We start from the raw sequence: 24,803 nt of genomic DNA, 5'->3' as shown, positions 1-24,803 counted from the left end.
GGGGAGCAGGGGGAGGAAGAGAGGCTCCTCTAATAAACCTTGTAATAATCTTTCTCCTCTTTCTTCTGTGCCTGCCTCCACATGGTTCCATAGGATGAATGTGATAGATCCTTACATTTACTGCTTAATATAAAACAGCATGGTGTTAATTTCATTATGAGTATTACTGAATTTCATACTCAATTCTCAGAGGATTGTTTCTATTTTATAGGTGGAAAAAATGGCCTAGGTAAAGTCACTTTTGTTCTGATCATTTTTTGAAAAATCACAGGGCTCCACCTGGTCTTGCTGTACCCAAGACATTTCCAAAAACTATACTCTCTGCAGGCCTAGATCAGCCTGCCTCTTTCTTTGGTTTTATGGAATGCTGAGACTAGGACTTATACACTAGGACCAGGTTGTTTCAAAACATATAGCCAATTAGTTTTAGGCAACTATGCCAAAACCATTCAATAGAGAAAGTATTGTTTTTAACGAAGAGTGCTGGGTAAATGGGCAAACACACATACACACACACATATACACACATGCACATACATACACACACATACATATACATACACTATACCACCTGTCCAGACCTTATGTTTACTTTTAACAAGTAACCAGGCAATTTCAATGAACATATAGGTTTTTTTTGTTTTGGGGTGTTTTTTTTTTGGGTCCGGTCGTGTGGCCTGAACTCTGGGCCTGGGCTCTGTCCCTCAGCTCTTCAGCTCAAGGCTATCGCTCTACCACTTGAGCCACAGCGCCACTTCCAGCTTTTTTCTTTTTGCTTATGTGGTGCTAAGGAATCAAACCTAGGGCCTCAGGCATGCAAGGCAAGCGCTCTACCACTGAGCCACCTTCCCAGCCCCTGAACATATAGCTTAAAAATCACTAAAATTAACTATCTGGCCTTAGGCAGTCAGCATATTTTTTCTAACTCAACTTTCTCAGTTATACTGTACTCTTAAAACTTTAACTCAACCAGGAAGGTTTAGTGATACTGATAAAATAATAAAAAAAAGTGAGAAACACTAAGCAAGAAGAAAACATGGGTTGGGACACACACAAAGGAAGCAGTCATAACAAATGTCAACCTGCCTGTCCCAGCACATATGTTACAAAATGACAAAAACAGTAATAACAATTATCTTCCAGAACATTTACAATAGTTTCTATTAACCATACCATATAATACTGTCTGCCTAACAAATACAAACCAATACTAACCATTTGCTTTCCTAATGACAATAGTAATTTTAAATCAGTCAAAACATAAATTACAAAAACTCTATTAACAAATATATTTCCATTTATTTCTTACCAGTCATAACCTACAGCAAAAGATGTTTCAATTACAGGTGCAATGAGTTTTGCAGCTGTCATGATATATTTTTCTGCCATGGCTTTCCTATTAATAAACAAACAAAAGTTGCATTCAGAAATTGATATAAAAGAGTTTTAAGATTCATTTCTTAAAATGTGTAAGCACTGTCAGTCAAAGCTAACACACCACAGAAAATATACTTAACTCATGCTAAAAACCAAAACTAGAAACATAACTAGCAACATGACTGCCTCCTGAGTCACTAGTCCTCTGTGGCACAAAAGATAGAGCTCTAGCCTTGTGCACAAAAGCTCAGAAAGAGTGCCCAGGCCCAGAGTTCAAGCCCCAGGACTGACAAAAAAAAAGCCAAGAAAACGAAGTAGTATGTAATGTATATCTACATACATATATTCATACATTGTATACACACAAATACACACATTTATATATAATGCATTATATATAACACAATAACATTTTATATATAGTGTAGATATATATATATATATATGCCACACATATGCCACATACTGTGGATATATATGATAAAATATGCCGCACATACACATATAGACCCTGTCTAATTACCTATCTATATAGACAGAGATGACTATAACTGTGGGACTGTTTGAGTAGATGCAGAGTAATGAGTGACAGTAAGAAAATGATGGGGGTAAATATTATTAAAATACATGATGCCCATACAGGACAGCATAAGAAAATTCGCTGAAAACTGTTGAATCATGGGTTGACGGTGATGTGGGAAAATAAGAGTAATCTAACTAAAGCATAACATATGCATGTGTCAAGTACTACAGAAAAAAATGAATGACAGGATCTGATGGGTGTGGGTACTAGTGAGAGGAGGAGAGTGAATAAGGGTGAATATGGTCCAAATTACTTTATATGCATGTATGAAAATAGAACAATAAAGCCTGTTGAAATTGTTTCAAGAAAGGCTTAAGGGGTAAGAAAGAAAAAGAAAGGGAGTGAATCTGATCAGAAAATATTGTATACATGTATGGGAATATCACAGTGAAACCCCCTTGCATAAAAATGTAAAAAAAATTAAATAAAAGAAGTATGCAGTCAAGTAGTAAGACCGAATTACCATACTCATAGCAGTTTTTGAAGTGGACTAAAGTGTACAAAACATTTTTAACTTGTTCTGCAGACTTAATATGCTGTACTGATAAGAAATAGTTCAAGTCATTAGATACCAGTTTTGTAACTTTCTTGCTATTAAACATTTTTGAGACAACTGTATATTCACATGCATTTGTACCATTCACGCAGTTTTGCCAACCTACAATCCGTTATTATAGTCAGGATGTTTCCATTTCTTACACTACCTTCCCATCACCCCTATACTAATCCTTCTAAACTTCCTGACACCACCAGTCTAATCTCCACTTCTATAATATAATCATTTTAAGAATATTATGTAAATGGGGGTTAAATAATCTATAGTAGCTGGGAATATTTGAATTCATAAGACAATTCCATTCAGATCCACCCTAACAGTTATATGCATCAATAGTTCATCCTTTTCTGTGTGTGTGTGTGTGTGTGTGTGTGTGTGTGTGTGTGTGTGTGTGTGTGTGTGTGTGTGTGTGTGTGTGTGTGTGTGTGTGTGTGTGTGTGTGTGTGTGTGTGTGTGTGTGTGTGTGTGTGTGTGTGTGTGTTTGTTTTGGCCAATCCTGGGGCTTGAACTTAGGGCGCGGCACTGTCCCTGAGCTTTCTTTTGTTCAAGGCTAGCACTCTACCACTTAAGCCACAGCACCAACTTCAAGCTTTTTCTGTTTATGAACCCAGGGCTTCATGCATGCTAGACAAGCACTAAGCCACATTCCCAGCCAGTTCATCCTTTTTTGTTACTGAGTAATATTCCACATTAAATGATGCAGGGGGAAAAAAAGCATGAGCAAAATTCAACACATATCCAGAATTTTTAAAAAATCCAGAAATGGAGAGAAATTTTTTTGACTTAAAATGGGATAGTTCCATCTAACCTGCTAATATGGTGGAATAAACTGGTAATTTTTTGAGTAATGAACCAACTTGCATCATCTGAATAAACCCTACACAGTCATGGTGTCTAATCTTAAAAGTGTGTTCCTGATTTAAGAAAACATGATGAGACTGGTTGGTACAATTAATATAAAGAATAAATAACAGGTAAGTAAACAAGTTATGTTGTGGGGGTATGTACCAACATGAGAGAGGAAGGTGAACAAGGTCAACATATTTTATACGTATATGAAAACAGAACATTGAAATATGATCAACCTATACAAAGAATCAGGGAATGAGCCATACAGTGATGGCTCATTTTATATTTTCACTATCAGCACATTTTCTCCACATTCTCAACAAAGTTTATCTTTTGTAATATAGTTCTCTCTACTGGTGGGTGTAAAATGGTATGTCACTGTAGTTCAGAGTTGTATTTCCCTAACTACTGACGTGAGCATCTCTTCAAGTGCTAATTGTGCTTTTATATGGATGTCTATTTAGATCCTTTACACATTCTAATTGAGTTACTGTCCCTTTTGGAGCAGGAGGAGAGGGCTGGAGGATGGTGGTACTGGGGTTTGAACTCAGCACCTCACACTTAATTAGCTAGCTAGACTACAAAGGCTTAGCCTCCTGCCCTGCTTTTTACTGGTAATTGTAGAGATAGAGGCTAGCAGACTTTACACTTGGGGTTGAGGAACCTAAGCAACTCCATTTCACTTAAGATGCCCATCTCAGTTCTGCAACTTAACCCTTGACCCACTTCAGCCCAATGCCTGGAATTACGAAATCTGAAATTCCAGAAGACCTAGGGTCTAGTGACCATTATCTAAACCAGACACCCTGCAGTTTAGCAAGTATCCTCATGAGACTCCCCTGTGGTGCAAGCCAACCAGTTTAAAGTACATCAGCCCCCTTGATCTAACCAACAACTTGTTTCTGGTCCTTTCCAGAAACAAGTATGCAAAGCCCCTGCCTTCCCTAAAAAAGTGTATAAAAAGTGCTGCAACCCTGGCTCAAGGTCTCTCAGCGTTATGGGGGGGGGGGGGCAAGCTCGAGCTTGCAAGAAAGATTCCTTTGCTTTTACATTGGTGACCGTCTCTGGTGGTCTTTTGGGTAAGGATTTCCGAATTTGGCTTTACAGGGTAGCCTTGAACTGCCAACTTCTGAATCTGAGCCTGAATAACTAGGACTATAAGCTAGTGGCTTGTTTACTGCCTCTTTGTTATCTGCAAAGTCTAGAAATAATCCCCTTCTTTAGTCATTTATATATTTGCAAATATTTTTCCCACTCACTGGGTTATAATTTCACTCTTGATAGAAACCTTAAAAGAACAGAACTTTCTAACTTTGATGATATATACACTTTTTACCTCCTGTTTTCTTTCATCCCTTGTGTTTTTGGTATTCTTTCAAAGAAACCACTGTCTAACCCAAGGACTGTAATATTTATTTCTCTAAGATTTAAGATTTACTGTTTTAGTTCCTACATTTAGGTCTATTGCCCATTCTGAAATAACTTTTCTGTGAGAGAAGCTCCACTTTATTCTTTTACACTATTTGTTGAAAAAGATTAGCCTTTCCCCCACTAAACTGTCTCAGAACTTTCACTGACAATGGTTTATTTCTGAACTCAATTCTCTTCCACTGATTTGCATGTCCCATCTTTTTGCTAAAGCCATACTGTTTTAGTTGGTATAGCTTTATATGAATTCTCCAATTTTACTTGTCTTTTAAAATATTATTTGGGGGGCTGGGAAGGTAGCTCAGTGGTAGAACGCTTGCCTTGCATGCATGAGGCCCTGGGTTCAATTCCTCAACACTACATAAGCAGAAAAAGCCAGAAGTAGCACTGTGGCTCAAGTGGTAGAGCTTTAGCCTTAAGCTGAAGAGCTGAGGGACAGAGCCCAGGCCCAGAGTTCAGGCCCCAGGACTGACAAAAATAAAATAAAATAAAATAAATAAAAATAGGGGCTGGGAAGGTGGCTCAGTGGTAGAGCACTCACTTGCCTTGCATGCCTGAGGCCCTGGGTTTGATTCCTCAGCACCACATAAGCAAAAAGAAAAAAGCCGGAAGTGGCGCTGTGGCTCAAGTGGTAGAGCGCTAGCCTTGAGCTGAAGAGCTGAGGGACAGCGCCCAGGCCCAGAGTTCAGGCCCTACAACCGGACCCAAAATAAATAAATAAATAAATAAATAAATAAATAAATAAATAAATAAATAAAATTTTTTGGGCTCCTTCTATTTCCACATGAATTTGAGGATCAGCGTGCCCCTATTGAAAAACAGTGCTGTGATGGCAGAGTATTTGATCTTAAAGACATTTACGTATATTCATAAACATTCAATGTCATTTAGTTTCTTATATTGATTTAAATGATGCTTTATAATGTAAGTTTTGCATTTTTACTAAATTTATTCTTAATAATTCTTATGCTATATTAAATGTCACTATTAATTTTTTGGATCAACAGTGTTAAAAGGAATTTCTATACTATGTTATTGATTTTTATATGTTGACACTTTCCCTCTGCAACTTTGTTAAATCTTGTTGAATCAATAGCTTTAGTGGGCTCCTTAAGATTTCCTCTATACAAGATCATGCCACTTGCAAACTTATACCTTCCTGTACAACATGGAACTTTCTTCCAAATCAGCAATGCCAGAGCCTCTGGTACATGTTCATCAGTAGATATTGTTATCTTGGTGTTGATCTCACAGGGAAAGTATTTAGACAGTATACTGTTAGTGATGAAAATTTCACTGATATTTTACTGGACTGAAGGGCTTCCTATTTACTTGTAACGTTGGAATTTTTGCCTTTTCATCACATAAGCATTTGTCCCGTTTTTTTCTATTTTCTGTTGAGATGACCTCTAGTTTTTGTCCTTCACTCACCTAATATTCTGAATTATTATGTTTGTTTTCAAATCTAAAACCATTATCACATTCCTGGAAAAAAATCTCACTTGATATTTTAATATTCTGGTTTCCTAATATTTCCTTGAAGATTTTTGCCTAAGACACTCTGTAATTCTTTATCTTTTGGGCAATGTGGTAGTCTGGCCATAAAACTCACCCACTAAACTCTTTGTTTAAATTATTGTATTTTTTATTTTTTTATTGTATTTTTTCTAAAACTTCCATTTTATTTTTATGCCATATATACATATATATATGCTGAGATTACTTCTTTTGTGCAGTTTTTCTACTTTTTCATATTCAAACATGATTATGATTGCTTATGATGATGATGATGATGATGATGATGATGATGATGACTGCTTTAAAAATATACCAGACTTTTAAAAAAATGTACTCAGTAATTATAATATCTTTGTTGGAATGTATAGATTATCCTTTTATTCATTCGGTTTGAGATCTTCCTTTTTTACTTTAAATGAAAAATTATAGATGACTAAAACGTCCAACTATTAGCCTCAGATGTATAAATCTAAACTCAGAAACACAAGAAATATAAAAAACAAGTCAACATTACACCTCCAAATAGTCAATAACACCACAGTAACAGACTCTAAGCATAATAATAAGGAAAACAACTCAAAAGCATATAAAAATGATCAACAAATGAAAGAAAAAGCTAAATAGGGACTGGGAAGTTGGCTCAGTGGTAGAGTGCTTGCCTTGCATGCATGAGGCCCTGGGTTCGATTCCTCAGCACCACATAAGCAGAAAAAAGCCAGAAGTAGTGCTGTGGCTCAAGTGGTAGGGTCCTAGCCTTGAGCTGAAGAGCTGAGGGACAGCGCCCAGGCCCAGAGTTCAGCCCCCACAACTGGCAAAAAAAAAAAAAAGCTAAATAAAGTAATAGAGGATACAAATAACCAGCTGACATAACTCTAAGGGAATACAAATAAGCTGCTGAATAAAGTAAGGAAAACAATGCAGGATATAAAAAGAAGTCAATAAAGACAGAAACCCTACAAGAGAAAAGCCAAATGCACCAAATATAAAAAACTTAAGTGGAAATGTCTATCCAGTAGAGTTGATCAGACTACAGTAGATGTGATAGAATGAGATGAAGAATTTTTTTAAAAAAACTTAAGAAGGAAGTGGCACTGTGGCTCAAGTGGTAGAGCACTTGCCTTGAGCTGAAGAGCTGAGGGACAGCGCCCAGGCCCAGAGTTCAAGCCCCACGGCCGACCAAAAAAAAAAAAAAAACCTTAAGAAATACAAATGGAACATGCAAGACAAGACCTCTAGTATACTATTAAAAAGAACTACCTATGAATCATGAAATTTTGAAAAAGAGGGAAGTTGGCTCAGTGGTAGATTGCTTGCCTCATATGCATGAGGCCCTGGGTTCGATTCCTCAGCACCACATATGCAGAAAAAAACTGGAATTGGCACTGTGGCTCAAGTGGCAGGGTGCTAGCCTTGAGCTGAACAGCTGAGGGGCAGTGCCCAGGCCCAGAGTTCTGGCCCCACGATGGACAAAAAAAAAAAAAAAGAGAGAGAGAGAGGTGCAAAACAAAGGGTTAGAAAATACTTTCAATAAAATAATAGGATAAATTTTCACAAGATTTGAGAATAAAAACAAGCCATTCAGATACAGGTGGCTTTTAGTATACCAAATAGACCAGACCGGAAAAGAACCATTTCGGGTCGGGGGAGGATGGGAAGGAATGGGAAGGGGAAACAAAGGAGAAGGCTACAATGCTTGACAAGAAATGTACTCATTATCTTGCCCAGGTAACTGTAACCCCTCTGTACAGTATTTTCACAATAAAAAAAAAATCAAAAAAAAAGAGAAAAGAACCACTTCAATATAAATCACAATTAAAACATGCAACTGTGCAAAACAAGGAATGAATATCAAAAGCTACCAAAGAGAAATATCAAGTCACTTATGATAGAAACCCATCAGAATAACAGCAGATATATCAATAGGAATTTTTTTAAAGGATAAAGTGAAATGATATATTTTAAAAATTTAAACAACCAGGAACCTAGATTACTCTACTAAGCAAAGCTATCAATCATAAGTGAAAGGCAAATAAAAATTTTCCATAATAAACCAATACTAAAACAAGACCACTTGAACTGGCTCCACAGAAAATAGATAAAGGAATAGTACTCACAGAAAAGCAAGATAAACATAACCACTGTAGACTAGTGACTCACACCTGTAATACTAAATACTCATAAGGCTGAGATGTGAGGATTGTGGTTCAAAACCAGCCCAAGTTCAACCAACCCACAGCTGGGAACCGCACCTTCACAGGTTGGGGGCAGGAACAGTTTCCAGGCCTTCAGAGATTTCCTTTTGTTTCACAGAAAACCAGAACCATTTCTACTCACATTTTGTTCTCAGTAAGAGGGCCTCTGATCAAAATTTGACTGGCAGCCTACTGGATAAGAAGCCAACTAAAGTCCATATGTTCAAGTATAGTTTAGAGAGCAGTGTGGAAAGTATCATCTTACCAAAGGTCAAGATGGCACTGCAAATATCAGCATATCTCTTACTGCAAGTAGTTTAACTATCACAGAAAAGCCAAATATCTTCTTGCAGACTGTAAGATAAAGATGGCTTTTCGGCCAGGTGTTGTTGACCTGACTGAGGAAAATCAAGAAGCAGCTTACAGTACCATTACTTTATTAAAGAATTTCATGACTTTGATCAGCCACTGCCAGACTTAGATGGCATCAATGTAGCCAAGCAGTTCAGCCTAAACCAAAGTAGAGTAGAAGAGATAACCATGAGAAAGCTGGGAACATCAATATCCAACAACAAAATGATTTTGGTGACTTTGGAATAGATGATCATGAAATAAGAAGACAGTGCTTTTGAGGAGTTCTAGTACTTCTAACCTCCTCTTAGAGCCTGAACAGAGTACCAGTAATCTGAATCTAGAATATGACAACCAATATAAGGAGCATAAAGAAATGATGCTGGAATATTGAATGACAAACTGATTAGCAGTAACAATGGTGGCATCTTTGACATGTGGCATCTCAGAGGCAGGAGTAATGCTACCAGAGTAGCCTGCTCATGGTTATGTGGGCCTAATAATCCTCATTCAGTAGATCCTGTAGAACCAAAGCCAACTACAATTGATCAAACAACACTTGTTGCAAATGAGGAAGAAGCATTTGCTTAGTAGCCCATTGATAACACTTTGAAAGAAATAAAAGCCAAGAGAAAAAGGAAGCTAATTGTTGACAGCATCCAAGAGTTAGATAGCAAGATCACTGGAGCCAAGCTTAGTGGTTATTCTGATATTGTTACAACCTTGGATCTGGTACTACCCACCAAGAAATTGATGATGTGGAAAGAGACAGGAGGAATGGAAAAACTTTTCTCTACCTGCTCAGCCTTCATGGAATGGCAGACTACTGAAACTTTTTACACGCTTTCTTATACCACTTGTTCCAGAAGACATGAAAAAAGAAGGAAAGGTGGAGAGGCAGATAATTTAGATGAGTTCCTCAAAGAATTTAAAAATCCAGAGGTTCCTGAGAAGACTATCAGCATCAACAGTGTGATGTTATCAATGAGCCCATATTGGAGGAGCCAAGCCACCTCCAAGAGTCAATTGTGGAGGCAGGCAGAAAAACTTGGATGAGTAAATCAGCCATGCCCCCAACCCACACTGCAGGAAGCTAGCAAAAGGCTAAACAAATTGACCCAGAGCCAGTGATGCTGCCTCAGCAAGTAAAATAGATGGAAATACCACCTGTAGAACTTCCCCCAGAAGAACCTCCTAATATCTCTCAACTAATTCCAGAGTTAGAACTTCTGCCAGAAAAAGAGAAGGTGAAAGAGAAAGAAAAAAAAAGAAAATGAAGAGGAGGAAGGTGAAGATGCTTCAAGGGGTGATCAGGATCAAGATGAAAGGAGATGGAACAAAAAGAGATGCTCCATGGCCTTTGGTAAGCCCTTGCCAAAACTTGAGCTGAATCTATCAGTTTGTTTGAATTATGTCAAGACACAAGCCAAAAGCAGACCACAGCAAACTTCTACAACTTTTTGATTCTTAAAAAGCACCAAGCTTTGGAGCAATACAGTGATATCATTATAACACCTGGACCAAGGTTCTATATTATTTGGAAGCTAGTGTTCATACACTAGTGAATACAAATTGTGTGTAGGGCACAAAAAATTCTTTAAGAGAATTGTTAGATTCTGTCTGTATAAAACTCTGCATTTTCTTTTTTTCATTTTTTCCAGTATTTTAAATTTTTCCATTTGATCACTAAAGGAAACTGCTTACAGGGACTAAGAGTCACAAAGTTATTTTAACTACTTTCAGAATAGATGTGTGCAATGCTGGTGCACTAAATAATACTAAAGAACAGTCAAAAGTCATTACTTTTTATCTTAATTCTCAATTACTATGTTGAAAAGGAAAATCTGCCTAAAAAAATACCTGGAAGTTGAATTTGAAACTATGGTATCTGTCCTTCGGACAGGAAGACAGGAAGAAACAATCTCTTCCCATCAGTAAAAGCAATAATCTGATGAATGCAGGTCTTGGGCATAGTACCTAAAACAATAAAAAGATTGTTATCTTGAGATTTTTTTCAATGTGTAGTTCCCTAAGAAGCCTAAGTATGTAAATTTGTGTTGTGCCTTACTGACCTCCTCTGGCTATCAAAAAATAGGTCTCACCTCTATTGTCAATTGTTCTATTTAACTTTTTCTGGTAAATTTTTCTGTCCTAAACTCTGTCGTTTTAGTACTGCTCCAAAATATGCAGAAATAGACTTGGTAATGTGGAAGGACTGTTAAAGTATTTCTGACTTTCCAGAGGCTATAACCAGATTTAAAGATGTTTTGAGTACTCAGATCATCAAAATAGAAAATCTTCTACTTCCCAAAAGGGGATACTACTTAAAAATTAAATAGATTTTGACTTAACCTTGAAGCAAACAATGTTGTAAAAACTAATGGCTTACAACAGACAAGGGCCTCACATCTAAAATATACTTAGAACTCAAAACATTAAACCCCTGAAAACAAATGTTCAAAGAAATCACCCCATTAATAAATGGGCTAAAGACCTAAAGAGAGACTTCTCTGAAGGGGAAATAAGAATAGCCAACAGACACATGAAGAAATGCTCAACTTCTGTAGCCATAAAAGAAATGCAAATCAAAACAACATTGAGATTCCACCTCATCCCAGTCAGAAAGGCTATAATCAAGAAATCTAGTAACAACATTTGCTGGAGGGGAGGTGGCCAAAAGGGAAACCTACTACACTGTTGGTGGGAGTATAAATGTAAACTTGTTCAACCACTCTGGAAAGCATTATGGAGGTTCCTCAAAAGACTCCACATAGAGCTCCCCTATGACCCAGCAATCCCGTTTCTGGGCATCTACCCAAATGATCACAAACAAAGCCATACTAAAGCTACCAGGACAACTATGTTTATTGCAGCATTATTCGCCATAACTAATAAGATATGGAACCAATCCAGGTGCCCCTCACACACAATGGAATTCTATACCTCCATCAGAAAGAATGGCACCACCCCATTTGTTAGGAAATGGAAAGACTTGGAAAAAATTACATTAAGTGAAGTAAGCCAGACCCACAGAAACATAGGTCCCATTGTTTCCCTATTTGCAATAACTACTATACATCTAGGATAATCTTAGTAGACAAGCAGAAAAGGTCAAAAGCTATGTACAGATGACCATATAAGATGATGCTAAGCGAAATGAACCCCAAGATATGGACACAAGAGTTTTTTTCTTTGTTGCTGTTGTTTTTATGTACTATGTGATTTTGTTTTTGTTTTTGTATGTTCTTCCCCCTATGGTATAACCCCTGTTGTCACTGTATTTGATTCATGTGCCCTGCATCTTGTATATACTTTTTCTAATTTGGGAAGGGGAAGGTAAATAACAAAATGCTGAAATAAGGGTACAGGTTGACCCATTGTAACAATGAGATGTACAAGACACTATGTTGAAAAACTTTACAACTTTGGCAGGGCTGGGGGGAAGGATGGGGGAGGGAGGAGTTGGGGAGGTGGGGAGGGAAGGGATAGTAAGGGAAAAACAAAGGAGGGGGTAACAGTACTCATTACCTTACTCTGTACAGTATCTTTACAATAAAAAATATTTTTAAAAAACTAATGGTTTCTCTGTGGATAATAAGCTTCAGGAAACAGTTTAGTTCCCATTTGCTTGGAATTGATAAGCTTCAGAAAGAACCTAGTTTTAGGAAACAGCTTGGTTTTGATAGATGAACATAATGCACTTAGATTTGAACATATTATTTCCTGCTTGCTTGCTTGCTTGCTGTAGATTAGGAACAAAGGGAATTTCCAAACCCTAGGTGAGGGGTATATTAACCTGACTTGGTTGGAAGGCAGGCTTATCACAACTTGGGTACTCAACACCCGAGTATGGTTACTGGCTGGTTAATAAAGACTTTCCATTGGGTATATATTTTGTCTGAGTGGTGGCTCATGGGAATTCCCATTATCAGTACCACAAATTACATGAGTCGTATAGTTAGCAAAACGTGACTTAAATTCTTAGGGCAAAATTATGCTGAAAGTTCTAGCTTAAGTATTGGAACTTTTGTGAGAAGAAAAATCACTTTTAAAATTCAGACTTGATGGATTGACCCTCACACTATTACCCCAGGCATGCATGGATATGCTTGACACAGGCAAGACAATCTGACCTGAGTATGGCTATAAACATTTCATTGTGGGCCTATCCTGTAAGGCTGAGAGACTGAGCCATGAAAGGGATTAAGAGGATAGAAGACAGAACTGGACCCTGTGAAGGACACACTTATCTGGGCAAGACAGAGGTAGAATTATTTGAACATTAAAAAGCTTGAGACCTTGGATAAGGAAATACCCTACTCTCTGCCTGCATCTGCAGTCACATACCCCCACTCATACTAAATTCAAGTAACTCCTGTCTCCTCGCTCAGACTCTGTAAAACCCCTGGCTCAAAATCCCCACTTTAACTCAGCCTGTAAGCCCACAGAAAGGCTGCATTCCTCACTGTTGCTCAATTAGCAGTGCTAGCCTGTTGAGAACAGAGTCCAGCTTTTTCTTTTTCCTTTCTTTTCCATTTTCCCAACAAGACTGCCATGTATACCCAGTAACCTAAAATTGTGCAAAATATTTTGAATATGTGACCTCATAATCACTGTTCTAATAATTCAGTTTAAGAAAGGTAATTATTTGGGGCTGGGAAGGTGTCTCAGTAGTAGAGTGCTTGCCTTGCATGCATGAGGCCCTGGGTTCAGCACCACATAAGCAGAAAAAGCCAGAAGTAGTGCTGTGGCTCAAATGGTAGAGTGCTAGCCTTGAGCTGAAGAGCTGAGGGACAGCGCCCAGGCCCAGAGTTCAGGCCCCACAACCGGCAAAAAAAAAAAAAAAAAAAGAAAAAGAAAAAAAAGAAAGGTAATTATTTAAGATTGCTATTGAAATTTTATTTTCGATATGATGTGCCTATAAACAATGGGTTTCCCCCTTGTAAAAAGACACTGTAGATAATTGAATGTTTGATTATAGAAAGTTCATTAGTTTCTTGTTAAACATTTTGCTGGTCTGATTTTTGTTGCTTATTGGGTTTAATATTTTACTTGAAAATAGCTATGCTACATTATGAACAACAACAACAACAACAACAAAAAAAAAAAACCAGCCCAAGTAGGAAAGTCCAATTAACTAGCAAAAGACCAAAAGTAGGGCTATGACTTAATTGATAAAGCACTAGCCTTCAGCAAAAGAGCCCAGGTCCCAAATTTAAGCCCCAGGACATGAACCAAAAATAAAAATAAACATGACCATGAAAATAGGGGAGAAAAATAAATCTCATTAGATGAGTAATACTAAATGAAGTCAGAAAAAATGAAGCACAGCAAAATCAAAAACCATGGCAGATACTAAGATACTTTTTTATTATACATGAGTATTGTTCCTGAGCTTTATTTGTGCAAAGTTAGCACTCTAGCACTTGAGCAACAACTCCACTTCCAGCTTTTTTGTTGATTAACAGAAGATAAGTCTCATGGTTGGGCACTGGTGGCTCACACCTGTAATCCTAGCTATTCAGGAAACTGAGATCTAAGGATCGTGATTCAAAGCAGCCTGGCCACCAAAGTCCATGAGACTCTTATCTCCAATAAACCACAGAAAACTGGAAGTGTCGCTGTGGCTCAAGCGCTAGCCTTGAGATGAAGAGCTGAGGGACAGCATCCAGGCCCAGAATTCAAGCCCCAGGACCAAAAAAAAACAAAAACAAATAGTTTCATGGACCTTCCTGTCCCAACAAGCTTTTCAATAATCCTCAGATCTCAGACTCCTGAGTAGCTACAATTACAGGCTTGTGCTACTGGCACCGAGCTACCATGTATATTTTAATAGTAACACTAAATATTAATGGTCTCAATTTTTTGTTTGTTGGTTGGGGGCTTGAACTCTGGGCCTAGGCACTGTCCCTCAGCTCTTCAGCTTAAGGCGAGAGCTCTACCACATAAGCCACAGTGCCACTTCTGGTTTTCTGGTGGTTAACTGGAGATAAAAGTCTCGCAGACTTTCCTGCCCGGGCTGGCTTTGAACCATGATCCTCAGATCTCAGCCTACTAAGTAACTTAGATTACAGGCATGAGCCACTGACACCTGGCAATGGTCTGAATTTTCCAATCAAAACACAGAATAAATTAAAAAGCAAGACCTAAACATCTGTTGCCCACAAAAATGTGTCTTACTGACAACAAACACCAGGTGTGTGACAGGGTATAAAAAGAGCTTCTATGAAAATAGACTCTAAAAAAAGGCAAGACTATCCATACTCATACCTGATAAAGTAGACTTCAAAACCAAAATTAGAGACAGAAAAAAGGTCATTTCATATTAACTAAGGGAACAATCCAGTAAGAGGGAACTATAGTTGTTAATTAATATATATGGGCCAAATGCCAATGAACCCAATTTCATTAAAATAACACTTGTGGATTTAAAAGCATAGATCAGATAGAACCTCAAGACAATGACAGTGGGAAACTTCAATACCTTACTTTCAATAATAGATAGAACGTCCAGATCTAAAAAAGAAATCAACAACAACAAAAAAAACCCTCAGAATTAAACATCATCATTAAATAAAATGGACTTAACATATATCTACAAAGTACTTCATCCAGCAGCTATATAATGACACATTGTACAGCTCAAACAGCTATGGAACTCTCCAAAAATAAAGCTTTCCCTTTTTTAAATTTTTTGTTCAGTTATGGACTTGGACTCAGGGATTGGGTGTTGTCCTTGAGCTTTTCTGCTAAAGACTAGCACTTTACCACCTTGATCTATAGCTCCTCTTGCGGCTTTCTGGTAGTTAATTGGAGATAAGTCTCACTGACTTCAAACCATGACACTAGGATCTCAGCAAGGGTAGGACTAGCTGGGATTATAAGCATAAGCCACCAGCATCCAACTCTCAAAATAGACCCTATTTTAGGAACAAATTAAATCTTAGCAAACATACGAACATTGAAATGATTCTCTGTATTCTATCTGACCAACACTAGAACTCAACTTCAAAAAGAAAAAACCCACAGAATTTATTCAAAACCAAGAAGATAGAATAACAATTTAAGGAATGACCAATGGGTCATTGAAGAAATAGGAGAGATATGAAAATATTTGTAAAATCTAATGAAAATGAAAATGAAAAACAGAACTTTTGGGATACAGCAAAGGCAGTGTTAAGAAGAAAGTTTATACCTATGAGTACTTACATAAAAAACTCAGAGATTTCAAATAAGTAGCATAATAATGCATTCTAAGCTCCTACAAAAACAAGATAAACCCAAAATTAGCAGATGGAAAGATGGGAAGAAATTATTGAGGAAAAGTTTCAAAAAGAATCTATAGAAAAAAATGGACAAGGGTTGGGAAGGTGGCTCAGTGATAGAGCGCTTGCCTTGCATGCATGAGGCCCTGAGTTCAATTCCTCAGTACCACATAAGCAAAAAGAAAAAAGCCGGAAGTGGCACTGTGGCTCAAGTGGTAGAGTACTAGCCCTGAGCTGAAGAGCTGAGGGACAGCACCCAGGCCCAGAGTTCAGGCCCCACAACCAGACCCTCCCCCCACAAAAAAAAGACAAAACACAAAGATGACCTCTTGAAAAGATAAATAAGATTCATAAACCTTAACCAATTTATCTGAGAGAAAAGAACCAAATTAATAAAATTTGAGATACAGATGGAGGTATCACAACAAACACTAATGAAATCAAGAGTATCATGAGGAACTACTTTGAAAATTTATATTAAAATAAGCTAGAAAAATCTAAAAGAAAGTAGATTTCTAGATCCATATAACCTACTAAAATTAAACCATTTAAATAGATCACAAGCAAAAGATTGAAACAGTTAATAATCCTCCAATAAAGAAAAGCCCAGGACCCAAAAGATTCACTGCCAAATTCTACCTTTAAAGACAAAAACTACAGCAATACTTCTCAAACCTTTTATGAAAGAGAAAGGGAAGAATCACCACCAAACTTATTTTATGAAACCAATATTACACTCATTCTAAAATCAAACAAAGACGAAATATTTTCTTATCGTAGAATTATCAACCAAATTCTATAATAATAAACATAGGTATAAATTTCCAATAAAATCCAGAGCCAAAGAAACATGGGCTGCATGGTTTCCCTTATTTATATTAATTAGAATTTTTTTATAAATCTAAAAGTAAACAAACTGATTACTGATTAATACACACATACATATGCATACATACTAGGACATGATACATTATACAGGACTCTAGTCATTCATATATTAAGGCCAAACAAGGATATTTATAGAAGTGGTGGACAAAGGTTTGATGGCTATGTCCAGATGATCATATAAACTAATATTCTATGAAATGAACTCCAAGAAAAGGAAACAAGAGACATTTTCAGTTACTATTGTTTCTGTTTTTCTTTTCTTTCCTTTTGTCTTGTTTGTTAGTCTTTATTTGGGAGAGTATAGAAGGGCACATAATAGGTGGAACAGGATAAACAAATGCAGCAATGGTGCTCACTGGATACCATGTGGAAAATGAACTGGATGTGTTGTGGGTAGGATGGGAGGGGAAAACCGAGAGAGAGAAACAGAAGGGGAAACATGGTAAAAAAAACAAGTTGTACTCATTACTCATTATCTGATTCATGTAACTGCAACTCTTCTGTATATTAACACTATATTAACAATAGTGAAAAAATTCAGCAATAAATTAAAAAGATCAAGTTGGTTTCATTCCAGGGATCCAAGGATAGATCAATGTATGTAAATCAATTATTGGACACTCACTAATGTCCATAGAGTGGGATAATTTGGAGATCCTATCCATTTTGAATCAGAAGTAGAAACAAGCCAGGCATCAGTGGCTCATGCCTGTAATCCTACCTACTGAGGCTGAGATCTGAGGATCACTGTTCAAAGCCAGCCCCGGCAGGAAAGTCCATAAGACTCTTATCTCCAATTCACCACCAGAAAATGGGAAGTGGAACTGTGGCTCAAGTGGTAGAGCACAAGCCTTGAGCTGAAGAGCTTAAGGACAGCACCTAGACCCAGAGTTTAAGACCCATGACCAACGGGAAAAAAAATAGAAACAGATTTTAAAGAACACAAAAAATATAATTTTTTTCTCTTATACTTGATCTTTAATTAGGGTTCAAAACAAATAATGTGTAAGAAAACAATAAAATAAAAAGAGTTCTAGTGTTGTATCAAATGTCTGCAAAAGAATTAGAGAAAAATAGTAAGAATAAGAATAATTAAAAGTATGAGGACAGGTTATTTTGAAGGGGAAAGGGAATCCAGAAAAATACAGAAATGGTGAAATTACAGTATTATTCAAAGAATTTACTGAATATAACAAGCTCTGTAAGAAACCATGAGAACACATTCAATCATTTCACAAAAACTTATACTTAATAATATAAGTTTTTGTGAAATGATTGAATGTGTTCTCATTATTAAGTATCCAAAATGTTACCTCTCACGTTCCATTTGCCTGAGATGATCATTTTTTATAGCTTCAATCAGTAAGTTAGTATGGGGATCATCCTGGGAAAATAAAATTGGGTAACAGTCAAGTAAACACCAAAAACTATGACATTCTAATCTCAAAAAAACAAATAATGAGCTTACAAAATGTAAATTTATCTTTGTGAATTTGTTGATTTGTTTGTTATGTAGTGCTGGGAATGAAACTAAGACCTTTTGCAAACTATGGAAGCACTCTCCCACTGAGTTATACTACAGTCTTGGTAAATCTTTATCCTAATGTAAAGCAGACCTTCATTTTCTCTCGTCTCATTCCTTATCACAATGAATTAGCACATATTCTGAGGAGTAAATAAAAGGGTCAGGCAAGAAAAAGGATTATTAAATGCATAGAACCTGTGGTTGTTAGTGTAATAACTTATGAGTGAGAAAATCCACTGAAGAATTTTTTTCATTTTTTTATTGTGAAAATAATGTACAGAGGGGTTACAATTAGCAAGGTAATGAGTACATTTCTTTTTTTTATTTTTATTTTTTGTGAACATACTGTACAGAGGGGTTACGATTACATGGGCAAGATAATGAGTACATTTCTTATCCTCCTTTGTTTACCCTTCTCATCCCTTCCCAGCCTCCCTCTTCCCCCACTGAGGAATTGTTAAAAGTGACAAAGGAGTTTTATTCGTTGGTCTGCAACCCTGTCCTAGAACTAGGAGCAACTGCAACCTCCAAGGCGGTAAGCTTTTTTCCTTTTTCCTCCTTCCTACAAGCCTCGCCTCTCCGCTTCTCCACAGGTCTCTCCACCACTCCGCAGGCCTCTCTACCTCTCCACAGGCCTCTCTGATCTTCATGGGCTGCTCCACTCTCTGCTGGCCTCTCTGACTTTCTGCAGGTCTCTCTAATCTTTTCAGGCCTCTCCACCTCTCTGTGGGCCTTTTCAATCTCCACAGGCCTCTTGGCTCTTCACTGGCCTATGTGCTGGCCTCTTCACAGGCCTAAAGGCTTTTCACTGGCCTCTGGGCTAGACTCACTACTCTCCGCAGGCCTCTCCAATCTCCAAAGGTTTCTTCGATCTCCTCAGGCCTACTGGATCTTCACAGACGTTTCCACAGGCCTCTCAGCCCTGGGCAGGCCTTTCCAGAGGCTTCTTGGCTCTGAGTAGGTCTCTTGGCTCTGCACAGGCCTCTCTGCAGGTCAGGGCATTCGTGGGACTCTCCACCCAGGTCTCCCCTCAGGCTTGAGGAGAGCCTGGGCACTGCTCTGCTCTGGGAAGCACTTCTCTTGCCTCCCTCTCTCCCTATCTCTTCCCCCAGAATTCCCTCTTCTCTATATCCAGTGGCCCACCCCCCCAAGCTGCCCTTTGATGCCCCACCCCTCAGAAGCTTATGGCAAGTGTGACATGGAGGGGGGAGGACTTCCTGACCTTCAGGTTCTCACATTCCCCACTGGCTTCATGCACAGTCAAATCAATGATTTTTAATACTTCTTTTGGACCAAATCCTAAACTCCCTTTGGGGGAGGAGGCAGGTCCAGCAGATAATAACAGGCCATCCTTGAACATTTTCTAAATAGAATCTGCAGATTGGAAGAGATAGGCTGGATCTTGGCTGGGTTATGTTAGTATCTCCCAGTGGCTTTGATGGATTGTCACACCTCCTGCTGAATTTTCTGCAAAATTTTACATAGATGAAGGATACATTCCATAGGCTTGGCAGGCTAAGACCCTATTGGTTTTCAAGACAGTTTTAAGCAGAAGCCCAGGGCAATTTACCAGAGTGATGAATAACCAGATATAGACAGACACATTAGTCTTGAGCCTGTAACCATTTTTCCCAAATGCAGTCTTCACAAGCACACAAGTTACCACTGTTTTCTATGCCTCTTCTCTTAATCTCATCCTGCCTCAGAACATCCATCTTCTGTAACCTCTTCAAGCTGACTCAGGAGCACTAACCCCATTAAGCCAGGAAGCTATAACCCTACCCTATTTTACCAAGAGGTTTCTAGAATTAGATGTCATTAAAAACAATGTGTTACTCCAAACTGGAAATTATATACAACATTTCACTACACAGATTCTGAATACCTTCAGTTGGAGGAAGGCTGAGTGGGGGACACTTAAAATTAAACTGACCTGATTCTTTCATCCATTTTTAGACAAGAGCACTTTACGACTTTTTACATTGCCAGAACCAGCCAAATGTCTGAACCAGGCCCACATCCCTCTCTTTAGCCAGACTGCTAGAGGACCAAACCAGGCCTGCAACTGCATGTATCCAACTGTCAACTTCCACACGACACAGGGAGACAGACATAGCTGTGCTATGACTGGGCCCAGGAGGAGGCTGGAACTTTTATTCCCCCAGAGATGTCCAAATATGCAACAAAAACACGATCCATACTTAAAACTGGTGCCAGCTCCAAAAACAAGACAAGACAAAAACCAAAGGCTGAGTTGTGGCCTAGTAAGACCCCCCAGCTCATCCCTACTAGGACTGCGAGTCTGCTGAGCGGGCCTGCCACCCCCACTCAGCAAGCTGAACTCTACTGTATTGTATAAGAACACTATCAGATTAACAAGTAGACTGTCCAGAAACAGCCCTCCACCCCAACCATGGCCAGACCAGATGCCAGGTGGAATCAACCAAAGTCAGACTTGCCAGTGTAAGTGGTCTCTCTCAACCGCCCTACAGAACAGAACCTCACATTACCCTTGGAGGTAATGGATAGGTTACCAAGTGTGTCCACTCTGTTATACCCACCGTTCCATATGGATTGATCCCCAGAATACAGAAACCATGCAGAAAGAAGTCAAAGCAGAGACTTACTTCAAGAAAATTTCTAAGGGACTCTAAAAAAATTTTATGGCATGTTCAAAGTCCACAAGCCAGCTGTCAGAGTAACAGAAAAATGACAGGTCCAGAAACATCTCGGGGGGCACTTTCCCTCTTGGGATTTCCATCCCCTGGCAGTCAGCCCACCGAAGCCATCTACCAGTGGCTCCGAGGAAACAAAATATCAACAGACAAAGACAGATAAGACAGACAAGTGGCCACAGACACTTAACCCATGTGTCACACATGACTTTTTGAAGAAGCCCCAGATGGCTTCTTTAAAGGAGCTCCAGATGACTTTTCAAAGCAGTCCCAGATAACTTCTCAAAGAAGTCCCAGTTGGCTGCTCAAGGAAGCCCTAGGAGGCATGGGCAACATCTTCTCCCAGCCTCAGACTATGGAAGTAACACAGCATCCAGGGTTGCGCTGAGTTCCCCAGATGCCAGCCTACCTAGGCCCAGATGGAGTCTCAAGGAAGCCCCAGTTGACTTCTAAAAGAAGTCTCAGATGACCTCTCTGAGGAGATCCTACATGACATCTTGAGGAAGTCCCAGATGACTTCCTGAGTGTAAGTTCTGCCCCAGACCTTGCAGGCCCTATGCAGACACCTCCCTACCTCTTGGTTATATTTCCCCCCAGTATTTGCATTACCTAGGTAACCTGGTACTCCTGAAAGCAGTCACTTCCCCCTCCAAGGTCACATCCCAGGCTGCCCTGGGTCATGCCTCCCATTGGACCAGGGGAGGACAAGGCCCTAAGGTCACATCTGGGTCCAGTGTGGCCACACCTTGCCCCCCTGGCCACACCTCTTCCCATCCCTGGCCTAGATAAGTCATGGCCCAGGGGCGAGTCGCGTCTTTCAGCCATGCCTCTCCACCATGCACAGCAGGTACAGCAGTTCAGTAAATAAACTTCCTGCCTGAATATCGGAATTCTCTTCATTGGCTACCTAATGAAATCTACCTATTTAATACACTTTACACGGAGGAGGTCCTATATGGCTTCTCAAAGAAGCCCCAGGAGGTGTGGGCAACATCTTGTCCTAGCCTCAGACTCAGGAAGTAATGGTAGATCCAGCCTTCCATTGAGTTTCCCCACATGCAGGCCTACCCAGACTCACCCCAGGAGGGTTTCCAAATGACTCTTGTCCATGTTGGTCCCTAGGATTCAGACACTCAAGGGAAGCTCTCACCTACGAGTGGGCTTCCCAGGGGCCAAAGATAAAACCGTCCATATACGTATTATCTCGCTAGGGCCTCCATATGTAATAACCTGAGAGCAAGAAAACCCACTGAGACATGATTAAAGGTGACAAAGGAAAAATTTTATTTTATTGGAAAGATGTTGAAGAAGGGTACAGTTACATGAGTAAGGTAATGAGTACATTTCTTGTTGAACATTGTTACCTCCTCCTTTTTCTCCCTTCCATCCCCTACCTCCCTCTCCCCTGCCTCATGAAGTTGTAAAGTTTGCTTCCAACCGTCTTGTGAGTATCACTGTTGCAATGGGTCATCCTGTGTCCTTATTTCAGCATTTTGTTATTCCCTTCCCCTCTTCAAAGTAGATAAGTTTATATACAAAATGCAGGGTACCAAAATACAGTGACAATAGGGGATATACTATAGGGGAAAGAAATACAAAAGAAACAAAAAAACCCCACATAGTACATTTAAAAAATGACAAAGAACCTTGTGTCTGTATCTTGGGGTTCATTTCACTTAGCATCATCTTATAAGGCCATATGTACATAGCTTTTGAGTTTTCTGCTCATCTGATAAGATTGTCATTATACATATAGTAGTTATTGCAAATAAGGGAAATCATGGGACCTATGTTTCTTTGGTCTGGCTTACTTCACTTAGTATGATTTTTTCCAAGTCTTTCCATTTCCTAACAAATGGGGCAGGGTCATTCTTTCTGATAGAAGCATACAATTCCAATATTATTATACCACATTTTCTTGATCCATACATCTTCTGAGGGGCACCTGGATTAGTTCCATATCTTAGCTATGGTGAATAATGCTGTGATAAACATAGTTGTGCTGGTAACTTTAGTATGCCCTTGTTTGTGATTATTTGGTTAGATGCCCAGAAGTGGGATTGTTGGTCATAGGGAATCTATATATGTAATCTTCTGAGGAATCTCCATTCTGCTTTCTAGAATGGCTGAACAAGTTTACACTCCTACCAAAAGTGCAGTAAGGTTCCTTGATTATAGTTCTTCATTATAGCCCTTCTTACTGGATGAGGTGGAATCTCAATGTTGTTTTGATTTGCTTTTCTTTTATGAAGAGAGGTGGAGCATTTCTTCATGCGTCTATTGGCCATTCTTATCTCCTCTTCAGAGAAGTTGCTCTTTAAATCTTTAGCCAACTTATTAATGGGATGGTTGTTTCTTTGAACATTTGTTTTGGGGGTATTTAATGTTTTATGTTCTAAGAATATTTTAGATATGAGATCCTTGTCTATTGTATGGCTAGTGAAGATCTTCTCCCAATACATGAGCTTTCTATTGATCTTGGTAGCTATGTCCTTTGCAGTGTAAAAGCTCTGTGGTTTAATGCAATCCTATTTGTCCAGCCTTTCCTTGTTTGTTCTGTTTCTAGGTCTCTATTAAGAAAATTTCAGCCTGTGCCAAGGAGCCCTAGAGTTTCTCCTATTCCCTCCTGTAACGTTTTCAAGGTATCTGCTTTGATTTCAAGGTCTTTGATCCATTTGGAGTTGATTCTGGTGCAGGGTGATATATAAGGATCTAACTTTAGTTTCCCACAGGGGTTTAACCAATTTTGCCAGCACCATTTACTCAAGAGGCTGTCTTCCATTCTTTTTTTTTTTTTGCTCCCTTATCAAAGATTAGATGGCTAGGTCTGTGGGTTAATTTCTGGGTCTTCAGTTCTATTCCAGTCCTCAGGGCTGTTCTTGTGCCAGCACCAAGTTGTTTTGATTACTATGGTTTTGTAGTCCAGTTTGAAGTTTGGTATTCCTATTCCTTCAGCACTGTTCTTTCTACTAAGGATTATTTTTGCTATTCGGGGTTTTTTTTATTATTCCATATGAATTTTTGGATTGCTTCTTCTATTTCATTGAAGAATGAAGTTGGGATATTAATGGGTATTGCATTGAATCTGTAGATAGCCTTTGGCAATACTGCTATTTTCACAATGTTAATCCTCCCAATCCAGGAGCACGGGAGGTATTTCCACTTCCTTAGTTCTGCTTTAATTTCCTTTTTTCAGGTAGACAAAGAAGTTTTATTAGTTGGCCTGAAACCCTGTCCTAGATTACCTCAGAACTAGGAGCAACTGCAACCTACAAGAGAGCAAGCTTTTTTCCTTTTTCCTCCTTCCTACAAGTCTTGTCTCTCTACTCTCCAATGGCCTGTCTGCCTCAGCACCTCTCCGCAGGCCTCTCTGCTCTCTGCAAGCCCCTCTATCTTCCTGCAGGCCTCTCCAACTCTCAACAGGCCTCACCGATCTATGCAGGCCTCTCCACTCTTCCACAGGCCTCTCCACCACTCTGTGGGCCTCTCTGACGCTCTGTAGGCCTCTCCACTCTTTCACAGGCCTCTCTACCTCTCTGTGGGCCTCTCCAATCTCCACAGGCCTCTTGGCACTTCACTGGCCTCTGTGCAGACTT

General features: G+C 39.0%; 1 protein-coding gene and 1 pseudogene across 3 annotated transcripts in view; one reads left to right on the top strand and one right to left on the bottom strand.

The window, feature by feature from the left end:
• Ift88 (intraflagellar transport 88) overlaps positions 1–24,803 on the bottom strand; it is a 125,860-nt gene that overhangs the window by 61,378 nt on the left and 39,679 nt on the right. For all 3 annotated transcript variants that reach the window (XM_070003169.1, XM_070003168.1, XM_070003166.1), the window contains 2 exons: positions 18,321–18,391; positions 1,310–1,396 (listed from right to left, as the gene is read on the bottom strand). In XM_070003169.1, coding sequence (XP_069859270.1) covers positions 1,310–1,396; positions 18,321–18,391 — 158 coding nt within the window. The remainder of the gene's footprint in view (positions 1–1,309; positions 1,397–18,320; positions 18,392–24,803) is intronic.
• Positions 4,101–10,416, top strand: LOC138813596 (double-strand-break repair protein rad21 homolog pseudogene; annotated as a pseudogene).

Source organism: Dipodomys merriami, unplaced genomic scaffold, assembly GCF_024711535.1.
Source record: "Dipodomys merriami isolate MVZ:Mamm:240054 unplaced genomic scaffold, mDipMer1.0.p SCAF_6, whole genome shotgun sequence".
Lineage (NCBI taxonomy): Eukaryota > Metazoa > Chordata > Mammalia > Rodentia > Heteromyidae > Dipodomys > Dipodomys merriami.
This window is presented reverse-complemented; position numbering and strand designations above follow the sequence as displayed.